The 19567-nt window shown below is 43.5% G+C and overlaps 1 protein-coding gene across 1 annotated transcript in view; it reads right to left on the bottom strand.

Moving 5' to 3' along the window:
* Nucleotides 1–19567, bottom strand: part of si:ch211-196i2.1 (collagen alpha-1(I) chain) — a 71681-nt gene that overhangs the window by 50590 nt on the left and 1524 nt on the right. The window contains exons 2-4 of the mRNA XM_037485505.2: nt 2161–2308; nt 1875–2033; nt 55–247 (exon numbers count right to left, since the gene is read on the bottom strand). Coding sequence (XP_037341402.2) covers nt 55–247; nt 1875–2033; nt 2161–2308 — 500 coding nt within the window. The remainder of the gene's footprint in view (nt 1–54; nt 248–1874; nt 2034–2160; nt 2309–19567) is intronic.

The following is a 19567-nucleotide window of genomic DNA, read 5'->3' as shown; positions in this document are numbered from 1 at the left end:
GAGAAAATAAAAAAAGAAGCAATAGTTCGGCATTTGGGGCCGGGGGCCCTTTACCTCAAACGGAGTCTCAAAGCCCTCGATGACGCCTCCGACCACGAGCAGCCCGTCGCTGCTGATCCCCAGAGCTTCGTAGACCCAGTCCACACTCTCCACAAGGGAGCAGTCCACATACAGCTCCAGCCGCTTGGCAGACACACTGACGGCCACGTGGTGCCACTTTCCATCAGACAGGCCGCTGACTGGGAACCTGACAGGGAGACACACATGGGTCGTTATGGAATCACATGTCTCGAGATGACAGAAGTACATGGATTTATCGAGGAGATCATTTCAAACCAGACTTGGGCTTTCGGACTAGGAGAATACAGATGTCGGGAAATGTTCAAACTGCTTTTATTTCTCATATGAGTTGGGTGGGAGGTCTGGAGACTGTCTAAATGCAATGATTTTAATGCTACACGCTGGGCAGCTGGCAAGCAGCATTTGATATTTTGTTGGGCTGGAAGAAATAAAAAAATGTGTTCTGCTAGTAATGAATAATGTAGGCTTTTAGCCTCATATTCATTTTCTCCATGCAGCTAGAAAGAGGATTTCTCCTTGGATGTTTTAGACTTCCTGCAGGCTTTCTGAAACCTTTTGTTTCCCACAAGTGCAGCAGGGTTCCCCTTTAATGCGCAAAATATCAATCAGTGAAGCTTTGAAGGCAGAGCTTACAAAATATGTTGATATGCAAACTGTAGTGGTGTCAAAAGATTAAAATATTTAATAATAATTTTTATACCATAGTTAACTCAAAATGAATCACAATGAATCGCACATTTTTATCTATTCTAAATGTCCTTTTGTTTACTTTTTTCCCAAATAGATGTCTTCCTTTTAATGGTCTTATCAACATGGAAAAGTGGATTGGCTTGCTTTAGGCAAATGTTTTATTTTACTGAAAAAAAAAACTTGATCCAGGCACACTTTAGGTGGGCTGATCTTTAAGATGGGGAAGCTACGCTTATTGGTTCTTGAGCCACTGAGTATTTTTCCTGGGTCCTGGCTGGATTAGTATTTTTTGGTTTTAAGAGACAGGTGTGTGTGAAAATCAGAATTTTTTTCAGTACTTACACAGAACAAACTAATCTAAAAACAAGGCCCGGCCCTTTTGGAATCTGACCCGAGATCTTTTCTGCACGTTGCTCCTTTTCTCCGCCCATTTCCTGTCTGTCAGCAATCCCCCCCCCCCCACACACACAGATTCTTCTCTAGAGGTGAAGCTGGACTTTTGCCCAAACTGACGCTTGTAGATAGCCAATTAAAATGAAACACAAACCAACACTAAAAAGAGAAGTAGTCGCAGTGGGAGTAGTGGTTATGGTAGTATTTTAGATAGTGGTATCTTTGTGTCTCCATCTTTTGGCCCTGTTCCTTGTCTTCCCTTGATAAATTGGTTCGAGCTCTGCGGTTCATAAAGACAAGAAGACCGCCGAGAGGGGTCTAATAAATCATTTCAAACAAATGCACACATGTTGCAAACAAATGTGCTTCCTGAGAGCTTTCCTCCATCTGAGAGACACATTTAAATACACTCCGGCCAAGAAGCAAGAAACTGACATAAGTGGTCCTCATTCACCTGAGATGCATGTGGTAACAATCTTTTCACATCACTTGTCACCTTCCCTTTCAAAGTACAAAGATTTTGCTTATTTGTCCCAAGAGTGGATTTTGAGCACAAGAATGATGAATTGATACCAATTAATCATGAAGAAATGTTACTAAAGTTCCCCCTAAGCTGTTCCAACAAGTGCACGACTTGCACTCTATTGACATGAATTTGCCTCTGGGAAGAAAAGGGAAAAGAAAGAGACAAAAATATGATGCATGCTCACTCATAGTGCCGCTGCTGTGTTGCGATGAAGATGATGGCGTGAGCACTGATCCGCAGCTGCAGCATGACGTGGCTCTCGGGGCTGAGCATGGTGAAGACACTGCGTTCGTCTCTCTGAGGGCTCCTCAGCTGCACCAGTACGCTGAACTCGTCAGCAAAACTTAACGCAAACATAGAGACACGTGGCCATACATCAAAAGATATCCCACGGTGGAAATGCATAGAGGACTTACTGCAGGGAACATTTGGTATAACTAACAAGTTCCCAAATGGAGATGAAAGCGTACCCGTCAGTGAGGAGATGTCGGAGAGGGAGAGCCAAGGTGGAGTACTGTCCCACATGAAGAACGGGGCACCTGCTGTCATCTAGGCTCAGTGAGGCGTTGCTGCTGTTGGACAGCTGAAGGGAAAGCTCCTGCAGAAGGTTCAGCTCATCTGTAGTGACACAGTTCAGGAGAAGACACAGCTTAAACCATTTGCGCCACATAATTAGAGATGAGTGAACTACAAAAGTGTGATTTATTTTTACAAAACTCTACCTGTGTTTTATCTTGTGTGTGACAGCGTGTTAAAAGCATTTTCTTTAGCTAGTTTTCATACGAAATATAATGGCAAAAATCTTGTGTGACAGCATAGCTGCTTTCCTTTAACTTTTCCATTTTTATTGCCGAGCCCTAGGATAGGCACTAATGAGGGAAAACGTCATTGCCACAGCACCCGATGATATTTTAGTGTGTTGCAGCGTTGTGGGGAAGATTACAACACGAGAGCTCTTCTGTACACAGATTCAGGTTCACAAAGAAGCAACGTGGCCCCATGCAGCCCGACCTCACCACCCAACGGCCTCACTAAGGCTGCATTCACACCCAATCACAGGGTCTGATCTTCAACCCATGAGGACTGTCACAAAACCAGCACACAAGCTAACAATAGACATCTCATCTTAACAATAGACATCGTCTTTGTTTTACTTTGAAAGGGCACTCACGTCTTTCTTCCACCTTCACAGATTCTGGGTGAACAGCTGAATGCTACGTGGTCAACGAGGTTCAGCATCCCGAGGGCATCTTCTGGTACGATTGGTGTTGCGATGGATTTTGTTTCAACCTTTGCCACGGGGCCACTAGGCTTTTTTTTCCCCAGCATCCCTTTGCGATCCCCATTGCCACAAACACACGACCCACACCATTATGGAATAGGGATGGGTTTTACCAGGACATTGATCAAAGCCTGTGGTTCTAAAAAGATGACGCACGGCGTAATGTTCTGTTGTCTGCAGACTTGTGGCCACTGCACGTTTCTTCTGCACCTTGCTAAGATTAGGGAACTCAGACCGTAACCATCTGCAGCAACCATAACCGAATCACTCTTTGCCGGCAAAGGAAAAAAAGAAAAAAGCGCACCATGCTGTGTGCAAGAGCACTAATTGCATTCCTGAAAAGCAGAAAACCACAAACGGGGGCCGTTGCCTTAAAAGGTTGCAGAGGGCAGCTACGAATTCCATCCTTTTTCAAGATTATTTTGTGTTGCTTAACCTTTGGTGCTTCTGAATCCTAAAAGTTGTTGTTAGGATTGGTGCTCCTGAATCCTAAAAGTTGTTGTTAGTTAAAGGAGTCTTTTATTTGTCCTCCCTGTGAGCAGGTAAAGGGCCATTCGTCATGTCCTGTCCACAGGTGCGTTCTTGCTCATCAACTCTTCATTAGCTTTGGAGGAAGGGATTCACCACTCAAAGGCTGGTATCGTTGGGTACTGATGGGGAGCACACAGGAACCTGGGAACTGAATGAGATCATCCTTCAACGTCATTGTGCACATGGCCGTGCTGGGACTAATTAGGCCAACGGAAAGGGTTCATAATAGAAAAACCACAGATAAAACGTCCATCCGTTGGCAGATCCACATGATCAGCAGGGTGCCTCAAGTCTACAATAGCAGCACTAAGACCTAAATCTGGGATTAAACCTCTTTGAACATGTCTAAAGCGGCCTCAGGACTTTTTCCAATACGTATACAGGCCTGCTGAAGAAAGTGAAACAGTTTCCCCAAAGCACTTACACAAAGATAAATCCATGTCCATTAGCTATTTACACTCATCCTGACAGCCCTGCCAGACAGATCACTGGTCTACAAAGAGCAGCGTGGTCACACTCAGCTGCTTGAGGAACGGCACTGTGGGAACAAATCTGGTCTCGCACTAAAAATTCCAACATACCAGCCAGGAATCCTTAAAAGATATATGGACAAGAACCACTTAAGAGACAAGAAGTGATTTGAATAATGGTTTGCTTCACACTTTTGACCTTCAGTTAACAGCCGTGAGGAATGCGCATCATCTGACAATCAGGTAATCATAACCCTTTACGTGGTTCTTAAAAAGATAGATGGCAGACAGCTTTTACTCATCTGAGGCCAAAAAGAAGCTGCGTGATGAACAGAACAAACGCTGCATCCGATTTCAGGTTTTAATCTTTTTTATGAAATAGAGACTTACAGCATGAGCCAAATAGATTCTGCCCACTAATGGGATCATTTTGAGGAAACATTTTGTAAAGAAAAAACGTATTGCAACTATTGGAGGATGTTACAAAAATCGTATCGACGGAAAATGTCTCCATCTCCATTTAAATAAAAGGTGGAGTATTTGTGTGCCGGACTCTCAAACAAATCGGACACAGTGGCCAAACCTGCAGAATCCTGATGTCACATGACTCCACTCTGCAGTTAAAGACTATAGACGAGGTTTGTGTGATTTCTAACAGCTGCATCAGGCAGTTAACTAGGATCGCTTGCTATGATGTCAGTCGTGGTTTATCCTCCAATAGCTTATCAACCTTTTTTCTATTCTAGGATCTGATGTTCTGTGAAAAATAAAATAATCAGTAGGAACGTCATGCTCTGCTCTGATCAATCAGTTAATGCCGAAAATACAAATCATAATTCACTATTGTACAACAGCCTTAAAACCACATCCAAGACAACATAGTTAGTGTAGCACACTATCAATATAGTATACTGATAGCACATTGATTATTCCTCCGACATGTATATTTGTATGGGCATCAGATCTGCATACAATTACACAAGCGCTCGGCAATTCACAAAGTGCAGTGGACCGCAACAAAGACACTAACATCAAAGACTGAATTAGCAACCTCCAGTCTCCTTCTCAATGAGCAGTAATGTCCCAGGAAGTGGAAAACCTTCTCATCGCTCTGATGGCCTTCATTAAGCCTCACTTGTGTTCATGAAAGAACATTTCAATGCTGAAAAATGCCGAGCCCTCAAGGAAAACCTAGAGAAACACACTCATGTTCTTCCAACATTATAATCAAAGGATCGAGCCATTACATTCATGCCTGTTGTGTTTCTGGCAAAAGTGAAACAGATGTTGGAGTTTTTAATCAGAAGAAATGTGTGAACAGTAAGGACTTTTTGGGTGAGTTCAGTCTTTTAGGGTAATTTAACTATTTGATTTACCCTGAGGCATCAAGGTATATGAATTATGAAGGTTTGTTTACTGTTACTCAAAAAGCTTCACAATATAAGTGCTAATGTGAAAACAAACAGTAGTAATGATTTTATCATGCTAACGACAATAGCTTATCTGGTGTTAACTTTCTAGCTGTTACAGCTCAGCATTAAGAAGTGTCCGAGTGTTTAAATCTAGTCTAATTTCTGGCAGAAATTAGCCCAATTAACCAAATATATTTCGTCCCACCCCAAAGGTTTTACAATGAAAATGTTATGCTGGTGCTAAAGTTTATTACTGAACTTCAGTTGCTGAATAAAAGTCAGTTGTACGTAACGAGGAGTCAAGATCTCATGGACAATAATCCAAGAAATGTACATGATCTCTCTGGCATTCACAGTATTTGCACTATTGCACTATGAAGCTAAATCATTTCCATCATTCCTGCTGATTTCTCAACATGTTACAGAAAGTAACATAAGACTAAGATTATTAAATTATTGCTGTGGCACCAATCCAGCTTTGTTTTGTTTTGAAGGCCTCATGTTTAGGTTTCACAGATTTGCAATAACAAACCAACTCAAGAAACAAGATCCGACAAACTTAGTTCTACTTTTGCTGAACTAAGAGCATTATGTCAATGTCATCTACCTTGTGCCTTTTGGAGATGCTTCAATGATTGGCCAGTGACTTAAGGTGAATTTACTGCTTGTATTTTCAGGGTTTTTTTTCAGGGTCATTTAGCCTCCGCGGTTACTTGTTTGGACATGCCTCTCATTCTGCAGGTACGCAAACATGAACAGATGTGTTCTTGGGAAAAGGGAGTCAAGACGACACAATAAGTGGATTCATTCACGATACAAACAAATAATCTAAAAAAAGTAACCAGAAGATGAATGAACAACGTCTTTGCAGAGGAATATTTCTCCCCTTAAACAACAGATTATGTGCACCAACTCAAAACATGTTGGTGTCCAGCATCCGTCTTGATATAATAAAGTGAATGAAAAAGGGGGTTTGCTGATAATTATTGACAGATATGAATTGTAAATACTTTGAACGGCGGTCACTTTGAAGGGCGAACATATGCTCTGATCAGATGGCACAAGACATGCAGCACAGCCTCTCAATACCCAGCTAAAAGGTGCTCACTGGAGTTGTGTGGGCATGTTCAAAGATGAGGCTGCTGTAATTAGGGGTTTTCTCAGCTTTCTCATATACTGATCAAAATACTTACTGTACAATGTAATCAAGAATATTTGCTGCTACACAATTAATATGAAGCTTCAAATAGACCCTATGATTGTTATCTGCCGGTATGGCTTCCATGATCATTACTCTGGGATAACTCATTTAAATGGCCCACAACCGGATAATGTGGCTATCCATGTGTGAGAACCAATGCTAAACTGTGTATTTCCTTTGCCAGAGGCATCTATGAGGGAAACACCTGAAGGCAGCAAGAAGACCTCATGCACACAGGACTGCAGAGCTGAGATGCGTTCAGGTACACATGTAATGTATCAAATACAAGGGAAACAGCAAGACGTTGTGAATGTGGGTGAAAAACCTCACCCATTCACATACTCTCATTCCAGAGGGATGATGCTTCGGTGTGAACATGAACAGCGGAGCCACGTTTCCTTTGGAATTGACGTTTTAGTTGAGTGAGGCCAGACGTGCACATTCGTAACACCCACCCAAAGCATCAAGCCTCAGAAACACGCCTCTCTTGGCTGGACTCATTTCGGTTTGCTTGGTCATTGGCGTAATGTGAAAGAGTTTACGGACTCGTACCAGAGCTCGGGTCCATCAGAAAATTGTAAACCGGTGGATTTGCAGTGATTATCGAGCTTTTGTGATGCCCCAATTATTTCTTGTTTTGTATTATATGCTATCCAATAGGGAATAAACCCACGATCATTTAGATGAGAAGAAAGTCTTGGTCTAGGTCCACCTCCTGTAGCTCCAGGGGGATCCTTACTCGTTGCGGCGGTCAGGCAGTCAGTCAGCGGTTCTGGTTCTGGTTCTCTGAGGGCCGTTGAGTGTGAGCGGATCAGTGGGGCTGGTTTTCCCTTCTTAGACTTTATTCTACACGCGGTGCACCGGGACGACCCTCAGCGGAGAGAACGCTGCTCAGGGTGTAGAAGGATTGATGGTGAACTCAAGGTTGTGTGTATCACAGTTTCTGTGAGGAAAGACTGATTTAGGACAAAGAGCACTGGGTGATGTCTACACAGCATGTTTTTAGTGTGGTGGCCTCATCAATGGTATCAATGGCCCTTCTGAAAATGTTGCAACCTACATTACACCTGATGTCAGAGCTTCATTGAAAGCCAAATCTGTTTACTGTCTCTCAACCACAGTGGATCACTGCTCTGCTTGAACCCTGCGGTACTCCAACCCTAACCCTAACCCGACATCCGAGTTATATCAGTATGTGATGTTAGCCTGGCAGGAAGTGCAGTTATCTCACTGATATTGCTAATCTTTTTGATTTTCATTTTCTTACAGCTGATGAAGCTGAAGACCTGACTGTCTTCTACAGAGTAATGCCTAGTTGTAAGGAGGGCTTTCTTTCGGGTGGCTGGTTACCGCAGCAATAACCCCGGGGACTCGACAGCACATCGCTCCGATCATAATCAAACTATGATCGCTCCCCTCCTCCAGCCCCCCTCCAGCAGCAGTAATCAGGGGAAGCGGAGCCGGCTGTCACGCCGTCCTGTGGTGGGATCACATTACTCTAACAGTAATGGACTCGCTCCATTACTGCGCTGGTACAGTAATTGGGCTTCGCTCTGCTAGACGGGGTTGTCCCAATAGGCACAAGACTAAAGACTTCCACCTGCCCCGGTGAAAGAGGAGCGGGAAATCACCGGGCCTTATGAGTAGGAAATGAGAGATGGAATGTTGGCGTGAACACAGGAAACATAAGAAACTGTGTTACTCAACGTTTCAATCAGTCGTCAACAGAGGCCCGAGCGATGAGCACGGCTACTGCCACACTGCTGCCATGACTGAGCAGCAGTGTGGGAAATGCTCACAGATGCAGCCCCCTAATGGAAAAACCTTGTGTCAGTGCAGCCTCAGCAGGCTGACTTCACCAGCTCCGCCTATGGCAGAGCAAGAGATCCGGTGTTGGGATATTGTTTCAGGAGGTGTCCCTTACAGAGGATAAAGTCAGCGTTTGTCAAATCTGTGTTTGTGTGAAGACAGACTTGTTAACTGGGCCTAAAGCCCAATGCAGGACGCAGAGGGAATTCGGGGACTGAATGGATGTAACAGCTATGCCGTTAGCCTGTATGAACTCAGCAGACATGGCCGCTTGCCTTAAAAACCCACCAACATTCACTTACCTGGAAGAGCAGGACATGTGTGAACTCTGGATGGGGTAATTACACGGCCATGAGCAGTAAGTTTAGGAGGAATGATGTTAGAAAGGGGACTCCTTGGGGAACAGGAGGGATCTGGACACAGATTTCAACCAGTTTTCTCAGTAACATAAAAAATGTACAGTGTAAAAAAAATCTTTGTCACCTTCTGGGACCTGTATTTCATTTTACTCCAGTCTACTCTCACTGATAATATGGCCATGTACTCCTGAAGTATAATCCTATTCTCAGGCTAAATGAATCTTAAAGCCTTGTAGAACTGGTCATTGGCCTCCACCTATTCAGAGCGGTTATCCAGAGCGTTATACAGAGCGCCTAATCACAGCCCCGGAGGGTTGTTAGAGAACCAACTACTTCCTGTGCCGTTTTGGTCTGGCTTCAAATGCCAGTGTAATCTCTTCCAAGGGGGCCTTAAGGGCCGAGTCGATCACCCGCAACCTACATTTGATATAATGGAGGTGAACGTTAAAGGGGAGAGGGACCCCCTGTGCGATGCTCTATGCACAAAGTAGCATTACATGTGCAGGTCTTTCTTCTAACTGCAGAAACCCATAGACAATGTTTTGTTCAGAGATTCATGGTTTCCAGGCAATGTATCAAAGTGATTTTCATGTGCACAATAGTCAGGTCAAAATATTGACTATATATAGTGTCCATGTTTCATTTATAAATTCCTCCCTCAGATGTAGAGCTGATTAGCCAGTGTTGCTGAACTAAGATGGTTAGGGAACCGTTTGCCCATGTTAGCATGCTGACATTAGCAAATCCCCACTGTCAGCGAGACATTTTGTGCAAATATTCCATTGACCTACATTGTATTGGGGTAGAGGTCTAAACACCACGGTGGGAGGTTTGCAGTGCGACGGCGCTGCTTTTTTTATACTTAGGATCAATATCAGGTCAATAAGTCTACTTAAAAAAAAACAATTAAAACACAATTTAGCGATTATATTTATAATAGCAGCATTTTGAAACATTTTATTATTTTTAAGAAAACAATTCAAATCTGTCATCACAAATTTATAAGAAAGTTATATATTATTATTATTATTATTATATATTATTCTCAAACCAAATTGAGAATAATAAACTTCCCCAAACTTTGCTGAGCCCCCTCAGACATTTTCTCATTTCCCCTCTTGGGATGAATAATATTTAAGTATGACCCCGGGGGGCAGCCAATCCAAACAGTTCTTGTTAGTGTCTGAATGCCATTTCACGGCACAATGGATCCATGGTGAAAAACGGCCGTGCTTTTGGACTCGCTAAAGCCATCAACCCTGCAACAGCTTCCCAGAGACAATGCCGGGGTTTTTTCCATCGGGGAGAGGAAACATAGAAGAGCACCAGTCGACACTTGCCCAAGTCTGCTCCTATGCTCGCCTGCAGGGCAAATTAATCCGAGGACACCCAAGGAAGTGTAGGGACTGAAGAACATGCCCACGGGTCAAAGTCCCTGCTGTATTTGCATGCGCCTCTAGTTCTAATGGTTCGGTTCTGACCCCGTAGTGCTTGCTGGTAGAGTCTGCACACTAAAACAATGCAGGCTGGGCGTCACTCACTTTAAATATTCATCTTTCCCCCTTCTTTAATATACTGACAGGCATTGGATTTGATACATTGTGCAGCCAAATGAGTAAGCTCAAAGCTGTGTAACCTGAGCATCGCAAGTTCAGTGAGTGACACGATGGCAGAGGTTTGTTCCACTCCCCTCTAAGCAGGATGAGCCTGAGGTGTCTGAGCTCAAAGGCAGTGTTACGTAATGGAACAGGGGGTAAAACCCTTAAATGGTATGGTCTTCACCCTGGATTTTTAAGTCCTGAAGAATCTTACGAAAGGTCAATAATGTATACCTAGCTATCAATAGCATTTTCATTGAATTATATGAACTACTATATGAACAAAAACTTGCGAGCCGAAAACGTCCCCTGCGACCATTTCGACAACAGCGCTTCTCCAGGCGGCAGCAGCACCCGTTTGAAGACTGTCGCCCCCCATGTCGACCGTCCACCCCACAATGACACAGATTTCGGCTGAATGAAATAAGCTCCATGTTTTCACAGATGTGAACCTGACATTGCTTCGCATGAGAGACGCTTCCTTCATCACACATTCACCATGCCTGTCCAGCTCCGAGGCCCAGATCCACCCCTGGACGAACAGGGATGACAGGACTCAACGGACATCTGGAGAATTTGACATCTTGCAAACAGGCGAACGGACCTGCCACACAAACAGCACCTGTGGTAATCTAGTGGTCTGTGCCCTACCAGCAGCATGAGGGGATCTTTGAAAATACCCAGACAGGTAAATGTGAGGACAAAACCGTGAAAATGTAGGAAATTGTTATTACACGCTCATTAACGCCATAGAAAGCGCTGTGTTCTCCTCGACGTGCTCTGACCACGTTTAGCGAACGCAGGGACCACACAGCCCCATGAAGCATGTGTCAGCTGAACATGCAAACAGAGGGGGGGGGGGGGGGGGTTCATGTGTCCTACAGTACATTTCACATGAGATGAGGAAAGCAGAGAAGGGGTTGTTGGAGGATCTCGGGGTAACGAGTCCGCTGGAGCTCAGAAAGAGGAACTCCTCTCAACCGGAGTGGAAATCTAAAGTAAAATGCCAGATCTCAGGGATGTGAAAAAATAATTTCCATTTAAAGGGAGCCACTCTATATCCATAGTTCATTTCAGCTTTAAACACTCTCTGCTTTAAGTTCAATTTATTTTCCTAAGAGATTAGCCACGGTGAAAAAACAGATCTCCAAATTGCATCACTGATACCGTATCTACTGCTTTATGTTACATTTCTATACAAACAACCGGATTTAGACACTTTTGTTCCAAGCTAGAAGCTGAATGTGTTTTCATAGTGACAAATGAAATAGGATCCAGGACTGTCAGTGTCTGGCAGAGTGCTGCAGAGTCTCTACCTCAGCGTGTCTGTCTCCAGCAGACCTGTTCTGTGCATAATACCAACGACACTAAGCTTGCACCTGTGACAGGTCCAGTTCCCAGAACGTAGAACCTTTTCACCAAGATGCAACTTTTAGCCGCTTTGGTACGGCTGGAAATCTGAAATGGATTTGATTATTCCATGTGACTGACCTAAGATCTCCTGACCTCAAAAGTCAACACTAACATAACCGAGTCCCTGTCTTGTTCACAGTGGATGGGGAAAGAAAACGCCACAGTTATATTGACAAAGCCATGTAAGTGGTTGTAAAAAAAACTCTTGTAAAAATCTTTACAAGTTTCACTCAGCTTTGTCCAATGGCCTGTTGCTGTTTGCATCCTGACCCTGAGGTCAACTTCAGTTGAATTGGTTCCTATTTAAGTCTCCAGCGGACCAAAGACTTGTCGAAAGGTCGTACGGGTTGAGGGGGGGTTAATCACAGGGCACCCTAATAGGTGACAGAGTAATTCGCCTTTGAAATGCCCAGTGGCCTTTGTTTTGTCAAGACTAAATCAGCATGCCTTCAACAAGCTGGAGAGACAAGCGGAGAACTCTGGAAATCAGAAAAGCGAACCGTCCAAACTGCAAAGAAGGACGCGGCTGGCAGACCCTCATGAAGGCTGTGAAATGGATTCCCACGTAGAGTACGTCCTCAGACTGACCTGCTCTGTAAAGGCCGACGACGGACACGGCGACCACATCACATGCGCTGACAGGCTCGTGTCTGTTAGTGCGGGCGCCAGCAGCAGACACCGCGGCTTTTCCCTTGATGTCTGTCAGCTGCAGAGAGCACAGCCGGTTACGTCACTCCCACTCAATCAGAAGAGATGAGAAGCAGGTCACCCTGGTTTAAAAAGGACCAGCATTTAGGAGGATCCTTTGGCAGATATGAAATATATTTAGTGTATGATATGTTTTGTGGAAGGAGTCGGTTATATTTACATACACAGCTTCCTTATAGAGCCATCTATGTTTTCACGTTGGTTAACTTACACATTCGGCACCCAGGACATTTCTGTGTTGCTGTTGACGCTTTAAATAAAAATACTGGAATCAGTATATCAGGAATATGTTCGTTTTTTTGGAGAAAAGAATAGCATTAGTTTACGTATCAGAGGGTTCTTTGAGTTTGTTAAAAGTTCTGTTCTGTTCTGCAAAGATTTGTAACATTAGCAATGAAAGGCAGAATAATACTTGCAAAATGCAAAAGTGCACTTAAAATATCTAGTCAATAAATAATCTTGAAAATAAATGTTTCCACAATATTGATCAAAAACTATTCTGATTAATTTTTTGGGGATGTTGCCATTGAGTAGTTGATTCTGGTAGTTATGTGGTTCACTGCACATCTTTGTCTTAAGTCCCAAAGCTCATTAGAGTGACAGCAAAATGTAGCGAGGACACGACAGGTTGTCCATGTTATTTCGATTGTGACTCAAGCATAAATAGTTGTGTCAAAGTACAGACGCATTATGCTGATTTTACTGCTCAAGTGAACTTCTCTGTTAGCCCAACACACGATGACTGCCATCTCTACTCCGTGAAAGCATGTGTGTGTAAAAGGGGTTAAACCTCCATGCATGTAAATCAAGCTTGTAAAAAGAGTGACAGGAATGTAGCTGGCAGAGCTTTGATCTGAAACATGTCAGTCTGCACGCATACAATCTCAGGTCTCTTGAGAATGCGCTGCAGACCGAGTGGATAAAATGTGTACAATCATTTGCATTGTGTGCTTTCCATTGTTCATTGTCCACAGGCTCTTTTTGCGGGCGCATGCCGCTGAAACGCACCTTTACTGTACGGTCCAGGACATTGAGCCATTACATGAGGTCAAGGCCAAGATGAAAGAACCCTTTCTTATGTCAATTTGATAACGGCTAAAGCTAATATTTAATGCAAACCATTTTTTTCTGTTAAATGTTTATGTTAATGCCAGATCTTGTCATTTTTACCCACAGAATCATGAAAGGATCACAAACTTGCATTTAAGTTTCAACAAGCTGGTTTTTACTGAAAGAAAGGGTAAACCTGCATTCTTGCTACTGGCCACCAGGGAGCGACTCCTCTGGTTACAAAAAGAAGTCAGATTGTATGGAAGCCTGTGAGAAAATGACCTTTCTTCTCACATGATTTATTCCCTCATCAAAAATGTTTAACATGAGTTTGTGGTCCCAATCTAATATAAATTATTTTTCTGTACAGCAGATAAACAGACAAAAAGTAAGCATCAATTACCACCTTTATGCTTACAAAACAAAATCCACACCGGTTACTTCTTTTATCTTTCATTCATTCAGCACAAACAGCTGGTTAATGTCTTGAGTAGAGTGGCAAAGGGCTGTGCAGGCGATGAATAAAGAAATAAAGCCAGCAACAAACCCTAAAGGGCTGCTAAAGGGCGGCTAAAACCCTGCAGTCTGTAAGAAAATGTGAGCAGTGAAGGCGACACACCGATTGAGTCGAGACGTCATAACAAATCAATCACTTTGCAGTAAACAAAAGCTGAACAGGTAGAACGGGGTCCTGACAGACGGCGGCTGATTTAAAAAGGTGAGGGCCAGGTTCACCCGCTGGAGGCTGACGAGAAAAAAACGAAACAAAACAAAACTAGGTTTGAGTCTTTTCCTCCGGCTGATGTGCTCGAGTTCTGTTAGTCATAACACAGTTGTCACCTCCGGTCCGTCATCCGTCACCTTCAGCCAAACCAATAAAGATAAGCATCTGCACATGTTCATCATAACGGAGGACGTTTATGAACACGTCAAGGAGTATTCATCTCAACCAATCACACTCTGCTTTTCACCAAAAGACCTCTTCATTTCACCAAGCAGGTTTACCTCGTTCTTTTTAAGAGGCGAGCAATGGGAGAAAGGAAGGGAAAATAACCACCCAAACGCCACAGCCATTATAAGGTGATGACATTCAAGCTTTTGCAGCGTCAGGTGAGCAGGAACAACACTGGCGTTAATCACGTTAAATAAGCCCCCCCAAAAAACTAAAATGACAGCGTAACCAAATCCTGGTAAATGGTCGCGTACGTCTCTGACTGTGTTGCGCTTATAAAAACACAAATGCTACATGTTTAGTGCCGTGTTTGTGTCATAACGATGAACATGCCAGATGCTGTTTATTCTGAAACAACTCATAGAATATGCACGCGTGTTTGACACGGTGCGTGAGTGGCATATTTTACTGTGCGGGGACAGCGAGGGGACTCCTACGATGCAGCAGCACACCTCCATGGTGTCACTCAGAGGTCACCAAAATACAGATGGTCAGCAGAACAGTAGGTCTGTGCTCCAACAGGGATTCTATTTATGTGGCAGGAAAAAAAGAAAAGCGCCTCAACTACGAGGTAAAAAAGGGAAACTGTGTGGCAAGAACGGGAATTAAGGGTATGTGTGTGTCTGACTGGTATGAAACAACATTGCATCACCTGGCATCTATTTTGTGGAACACGAGCGTATTAAGGCAGTTACACATGTCACAGCTGCAGCAGTAAATGGGCCTCCTGGCTCCACCTTGCCTTTTTTTCATGATGAATAACAATAATATGATAGCTTAAATGCTTCCCACGGGGCAAATGGTTGCCAAATAAAGTCAGGCCCTGCTATTAGAAACCAATGCGCCGCAGATTGATAACTGCACGCCTGCCAGGGTTAAAGACACTCGTGCCAGAGTGGTGCCAAGTGCTGTTACTGAAACCTCTGCTACATTAACTATCGCTCAGATGCAGCCATCAATCAAACTCTATTTAAGACTCAGGGTCCAGATGAGGCGAGACAATAATAAAAGACATACAGAAGAAAACGAAAAGTGTTGATTCCTGCAGCCACAAACATTTCACTGGCACTAATTCTTTAATTATGGTTTGATGGCATCATTGAAAGCTACCGCTATTTTGGAGAACCAATATCCACACGACCGGTACCTACCGCACCGAAACGCAGATTTCGGTGCTTGTTTTCGGTTCCTGAGCCGATTGAAAAACTTTATTTACACACTGTGATGACACCGTCCTCGCAGCTAGCAAGCCATCTACCTTCTATTCACATTTATTTAAGCCAGTGTTTCCCTCCGCTATTAAAGTCTGCACGTTCTTCACGGCACTATCGCCCCAACGGACGCAGGCAGGCACGTGCACATACACAGGAGAGCACGGTGGTGCCCCACCGAAGCATTAAACCCAGGGTGTAGCAGCGTTCCTTCGGTGTTGTTCGTCATTAAGCCGCATTGACGTGATTCCATTTCCTTACACAAATGACGACAGATCGTTTGATTCTTTTCGTCTTTATTTTACGCAGCAAAGCGTTGACTAAACGTATAAATAATAATACATTATATCGCACGGTAGATAAACAATATGCTCTCGTGCTTAATGCAGCTCTCTGTGTTGCACCTGCTGGATTCATGACGTCAATACACAAGGAGTCAATCCAACATAAATGCTGTTCAATATGTTACATATCTTTAGTTCCTGCACAATGAGCATAAATCTAAAATTAAATGATTTATATTCCCCAAATTATACCCTTCAATCTCTCACATAGGGGAAACACAAAGTTACTAAACTGTAAACAGTTAATATATTGTTCATCGTTTAAAGTTAAAAGGTTCACAGCCGTGTTTTTTATATTTATTTACAGTATTCTTTGAACAGTTCATTTATTGTTAAATTTGTAGAAAAAACTTTTTGGTTTTAATCATTGTACAACAAGGAAGCGTTTCTACTTTGACAGAACAAGCAGTACAATGAGACATGCTACACAAGCAACAAAACACAGGCCCAAGCTCGAAACACAGGTACTTACCATGTAAATTCATGGCAGTTTATTCATTTATAGAACTATGCACAATAGGGCGCGAGTCATGTACACACCAATTCTAATCTCCAGTTTATGGACGAGTGGAAACAAGCAGCCTGTATCTGTAATAATCTGTTAAATTGACTGTTGGTTGATTATCACTGATTATATATACACAGATACTCAAAATTAAAATAACCGCCAGCAAAATTCCATTTTAATTACATTAGGAAATGTTTTACATCAAATCAACTGTGACACCAGGTTCACATAATCATCATTAGCCCTTTTCAAACACCATGAGGCAAGTGTTTAACATTTACGTGCTGCTCAGAGAACGAACATAACAAGGTGCTTCAGCACTGGAGTCAAGCGGAACCACTGACAGCATGGCTTGGGTCAAAACACACATAAATTGCTCTTTACTACATAAATCTGCGTGTTTGACAGGCTGCAATGTGCTCTGCAGGCTCTTTGTGGCTCTTTAAGGCCAAAGGGAGACGAATAGAGAAAGGACACTAAGAAAGTGGGCGCTGAGGGACGGTAGGTAAATGTTTCCTTAAAAAATCCAAAAGCCTTTTCTTTTGTTCATCTTTAATGGCAAACATGTGAGGAAGGGAACGCTATCTGCCATCTGGTTCCAGTTTGCCTGAGAGGAGATTGCGGACGATGAGGGAGGTTCTGATCCAACATGTGGTTTGCACCTAGCCCGTTCCACCCGCTTTTTGTTCACACAAAGCTTACCACAAGCTGTGACCTACTCCAGTGCACGCCCAGAACCATGCCGAGGACCCGGTCTGTGTATGTAGCAGGGAATGTTGCACCATACACGCCAAGGCATGTGGGCCCCTGCCCGGTTAAAGCTGGCTAATGGGCCCCAGAACAGGGCTCACCAAGCGCTAAGGCCCGGGATCAGGTTTCATTGGATACAGATGCCTGCTTGTGGATCTGGCATTATATTGGCAATGACATCATGAGCTCAACCTGCTGGAAAAGCACCAGCGTGTCAGTGACATGGCCGGTGCTGGGCTTCTGATCTGGTTTGAGAGCCTGGCCGTGTGTCAGAAGTTCGTCCAGGTGAACCAAGTTAATGTAAATGACGACCCTTCCTGATGTAGATGGAGTTAGAGGACAATGGTGGGCCACCAGATGTTTGTGTTACACTTTTTAGTGTTATATCTAGACTGGATTATAGCCTTTGTATTGAAAGTAACACTTTCTTAACCAACTGCTTGAAATGCAGGTTAAGTTAAGAATGCTAAACATCTAAATGAATCCTATCTTAAGGCTTAATGTAAGGTTATTGTGCACATTGTGAAACATTTTGGGCCAATGTCAAAAATTAAACTATCAGGAAGATCCCTTCAAACCTCAGCTGTTCATTCTCTTTGGTCCACAGAATGTTTGAATTAAAAATCTAACCATTATATTTTTGAGATACCAATTCATTGATCTAAATGTTGAGACTGCAGGCAGGAGAGACAAGTTCTCTATTAAAGCTGGAATCTTAACTTTAACTAAAATAAATGTGATTGTACATACCAAATTAATTATTATTATCTTTACTTAACTAAAGCTGTAAAGATACTTGAACAAAACAAATAATCTTTTGGGGAATTTAATCCACAACCAATTTCTTTGCATCTGGCTAGTGGCTTTGGAGATTCCTTCAGTGTCAAACATCATAAGGCCCCAACGCATTAAGCCTTCCCAAGTGTACAGGGTTCAGAGCCGTAGTTTCACTTACTCTCACACTGAAGGTCAAGAAGGTGCCAGTGCTGGGAGGGCAGTGTTTCCCCCAGGTTTAAAACTTTAAGGGGGGGGGGGGGGCGCGTAGTCTGTCCACTGGTGCGAGCGCCACGGATATACTAAAGTATGATATAATGGTAGGGGAAACACTGGGAGGCACTGAGGGGAGCAGGTGGGCGTAACCGACGGCTATGGTACACAAACTTTCAACACCTCAAAACGCTCCCCAACAGCTGTTATGCATTCTGCACTCCAGGGATTCCCTTCTCGTAGGGTCAGAGGTTCCAGTGAGCTATTCCCCAGGTACTGGAGTGACGTGTCACAACCGGATATGGCTCTCTCTCGAAGAATGGATACATGGATTGCTGGATGGATTGATTGGAAATGGCAGACGCCTGATGCACGATTCAGACAAAAGGACAAAGGATTGGCATCAATATCTGACACACAATGTTGTGTCTGTACTGGAGTGAGGAAGGTATACCCACCAAAATGACATCACTAAACAAACGCCTTCATTCATGTTTTGTGTTTCTACCCAGAGCGCTTCGCTCAGCTGCTACCATGCAGAAGCCGGCCTCAACATCTGGAACATTTAGGGGGTTCAGAGTCTGGTCAAATGACAGTTTGACACCTCCTACCTGGGATTAGTGGACATACCGCTTTATTTCCTGAGCCCAAAACTAAGCTCCACAGCACCATTGTGCATTGTAAAATGAAGTCTCATTGGATCTGCACAAATTCCCCCCAAAACAAGCTCAGTTACGAAGGAAACTCAACTACAACAAAGTACAGAGATTGTGCCAGCGGTGTTTCATAATCCGCCCAGACAGTGATATCCGGCTAGAGTTTACACGAGGGCTTTCACACTGCCATCAACAGTAAAACACTGAAAACATTCTACATGCTGGCTTCAATCAACGCGCTCGTCGCTCTAATCCAAACTCTCAGCTGGCTCCCTGCTCTCGGACATCTCTGTTTGGGGCTCCGGTGGGGCTCGGACACGTAGATGATTGCAGTGAAATGGGATTAAAAAAAAGTTTAAAAACTGTGTGTGATGCTATTGAATCCAGACATGACATAATCAAATCTGAGATAATTTTCAACAGGTCACAGATTAAAACAACTCTAATGCAGTTCACACAAGCTATCGCCTCAAAATGACAAAATGGGTCCATTCATTGAAAGAACTGACAAGACCGTGGAGAACGATGTTGTGATTAACTGTGATTTGCCTGGCAGCAAAGACGCATTCCCTGTGGTTTGATAACTGTGGATGACTTTTTGGCTTCAGCCCTGTGTGTCCTTTGTGTGCATGACGT

This window comes from Pungitius pungitius, chromosome 18, assembly GCF_949316345.1.
Source record: "Pungitius pungitius chromosome 18, fPunPun2.1, whole genome shotgun sequence".
Classification (NCBI taxonomy): Eukaryota; Metazoa; Chordata; class Actinopteri; order Perciformes; family Gasterosteidae; genus Pungitius; species Pungitius pungitius.
Note: the sequence above shows the minus strand (reverse complement) of the source record. Positions and strands in the feature narration are given on the sequence as shown.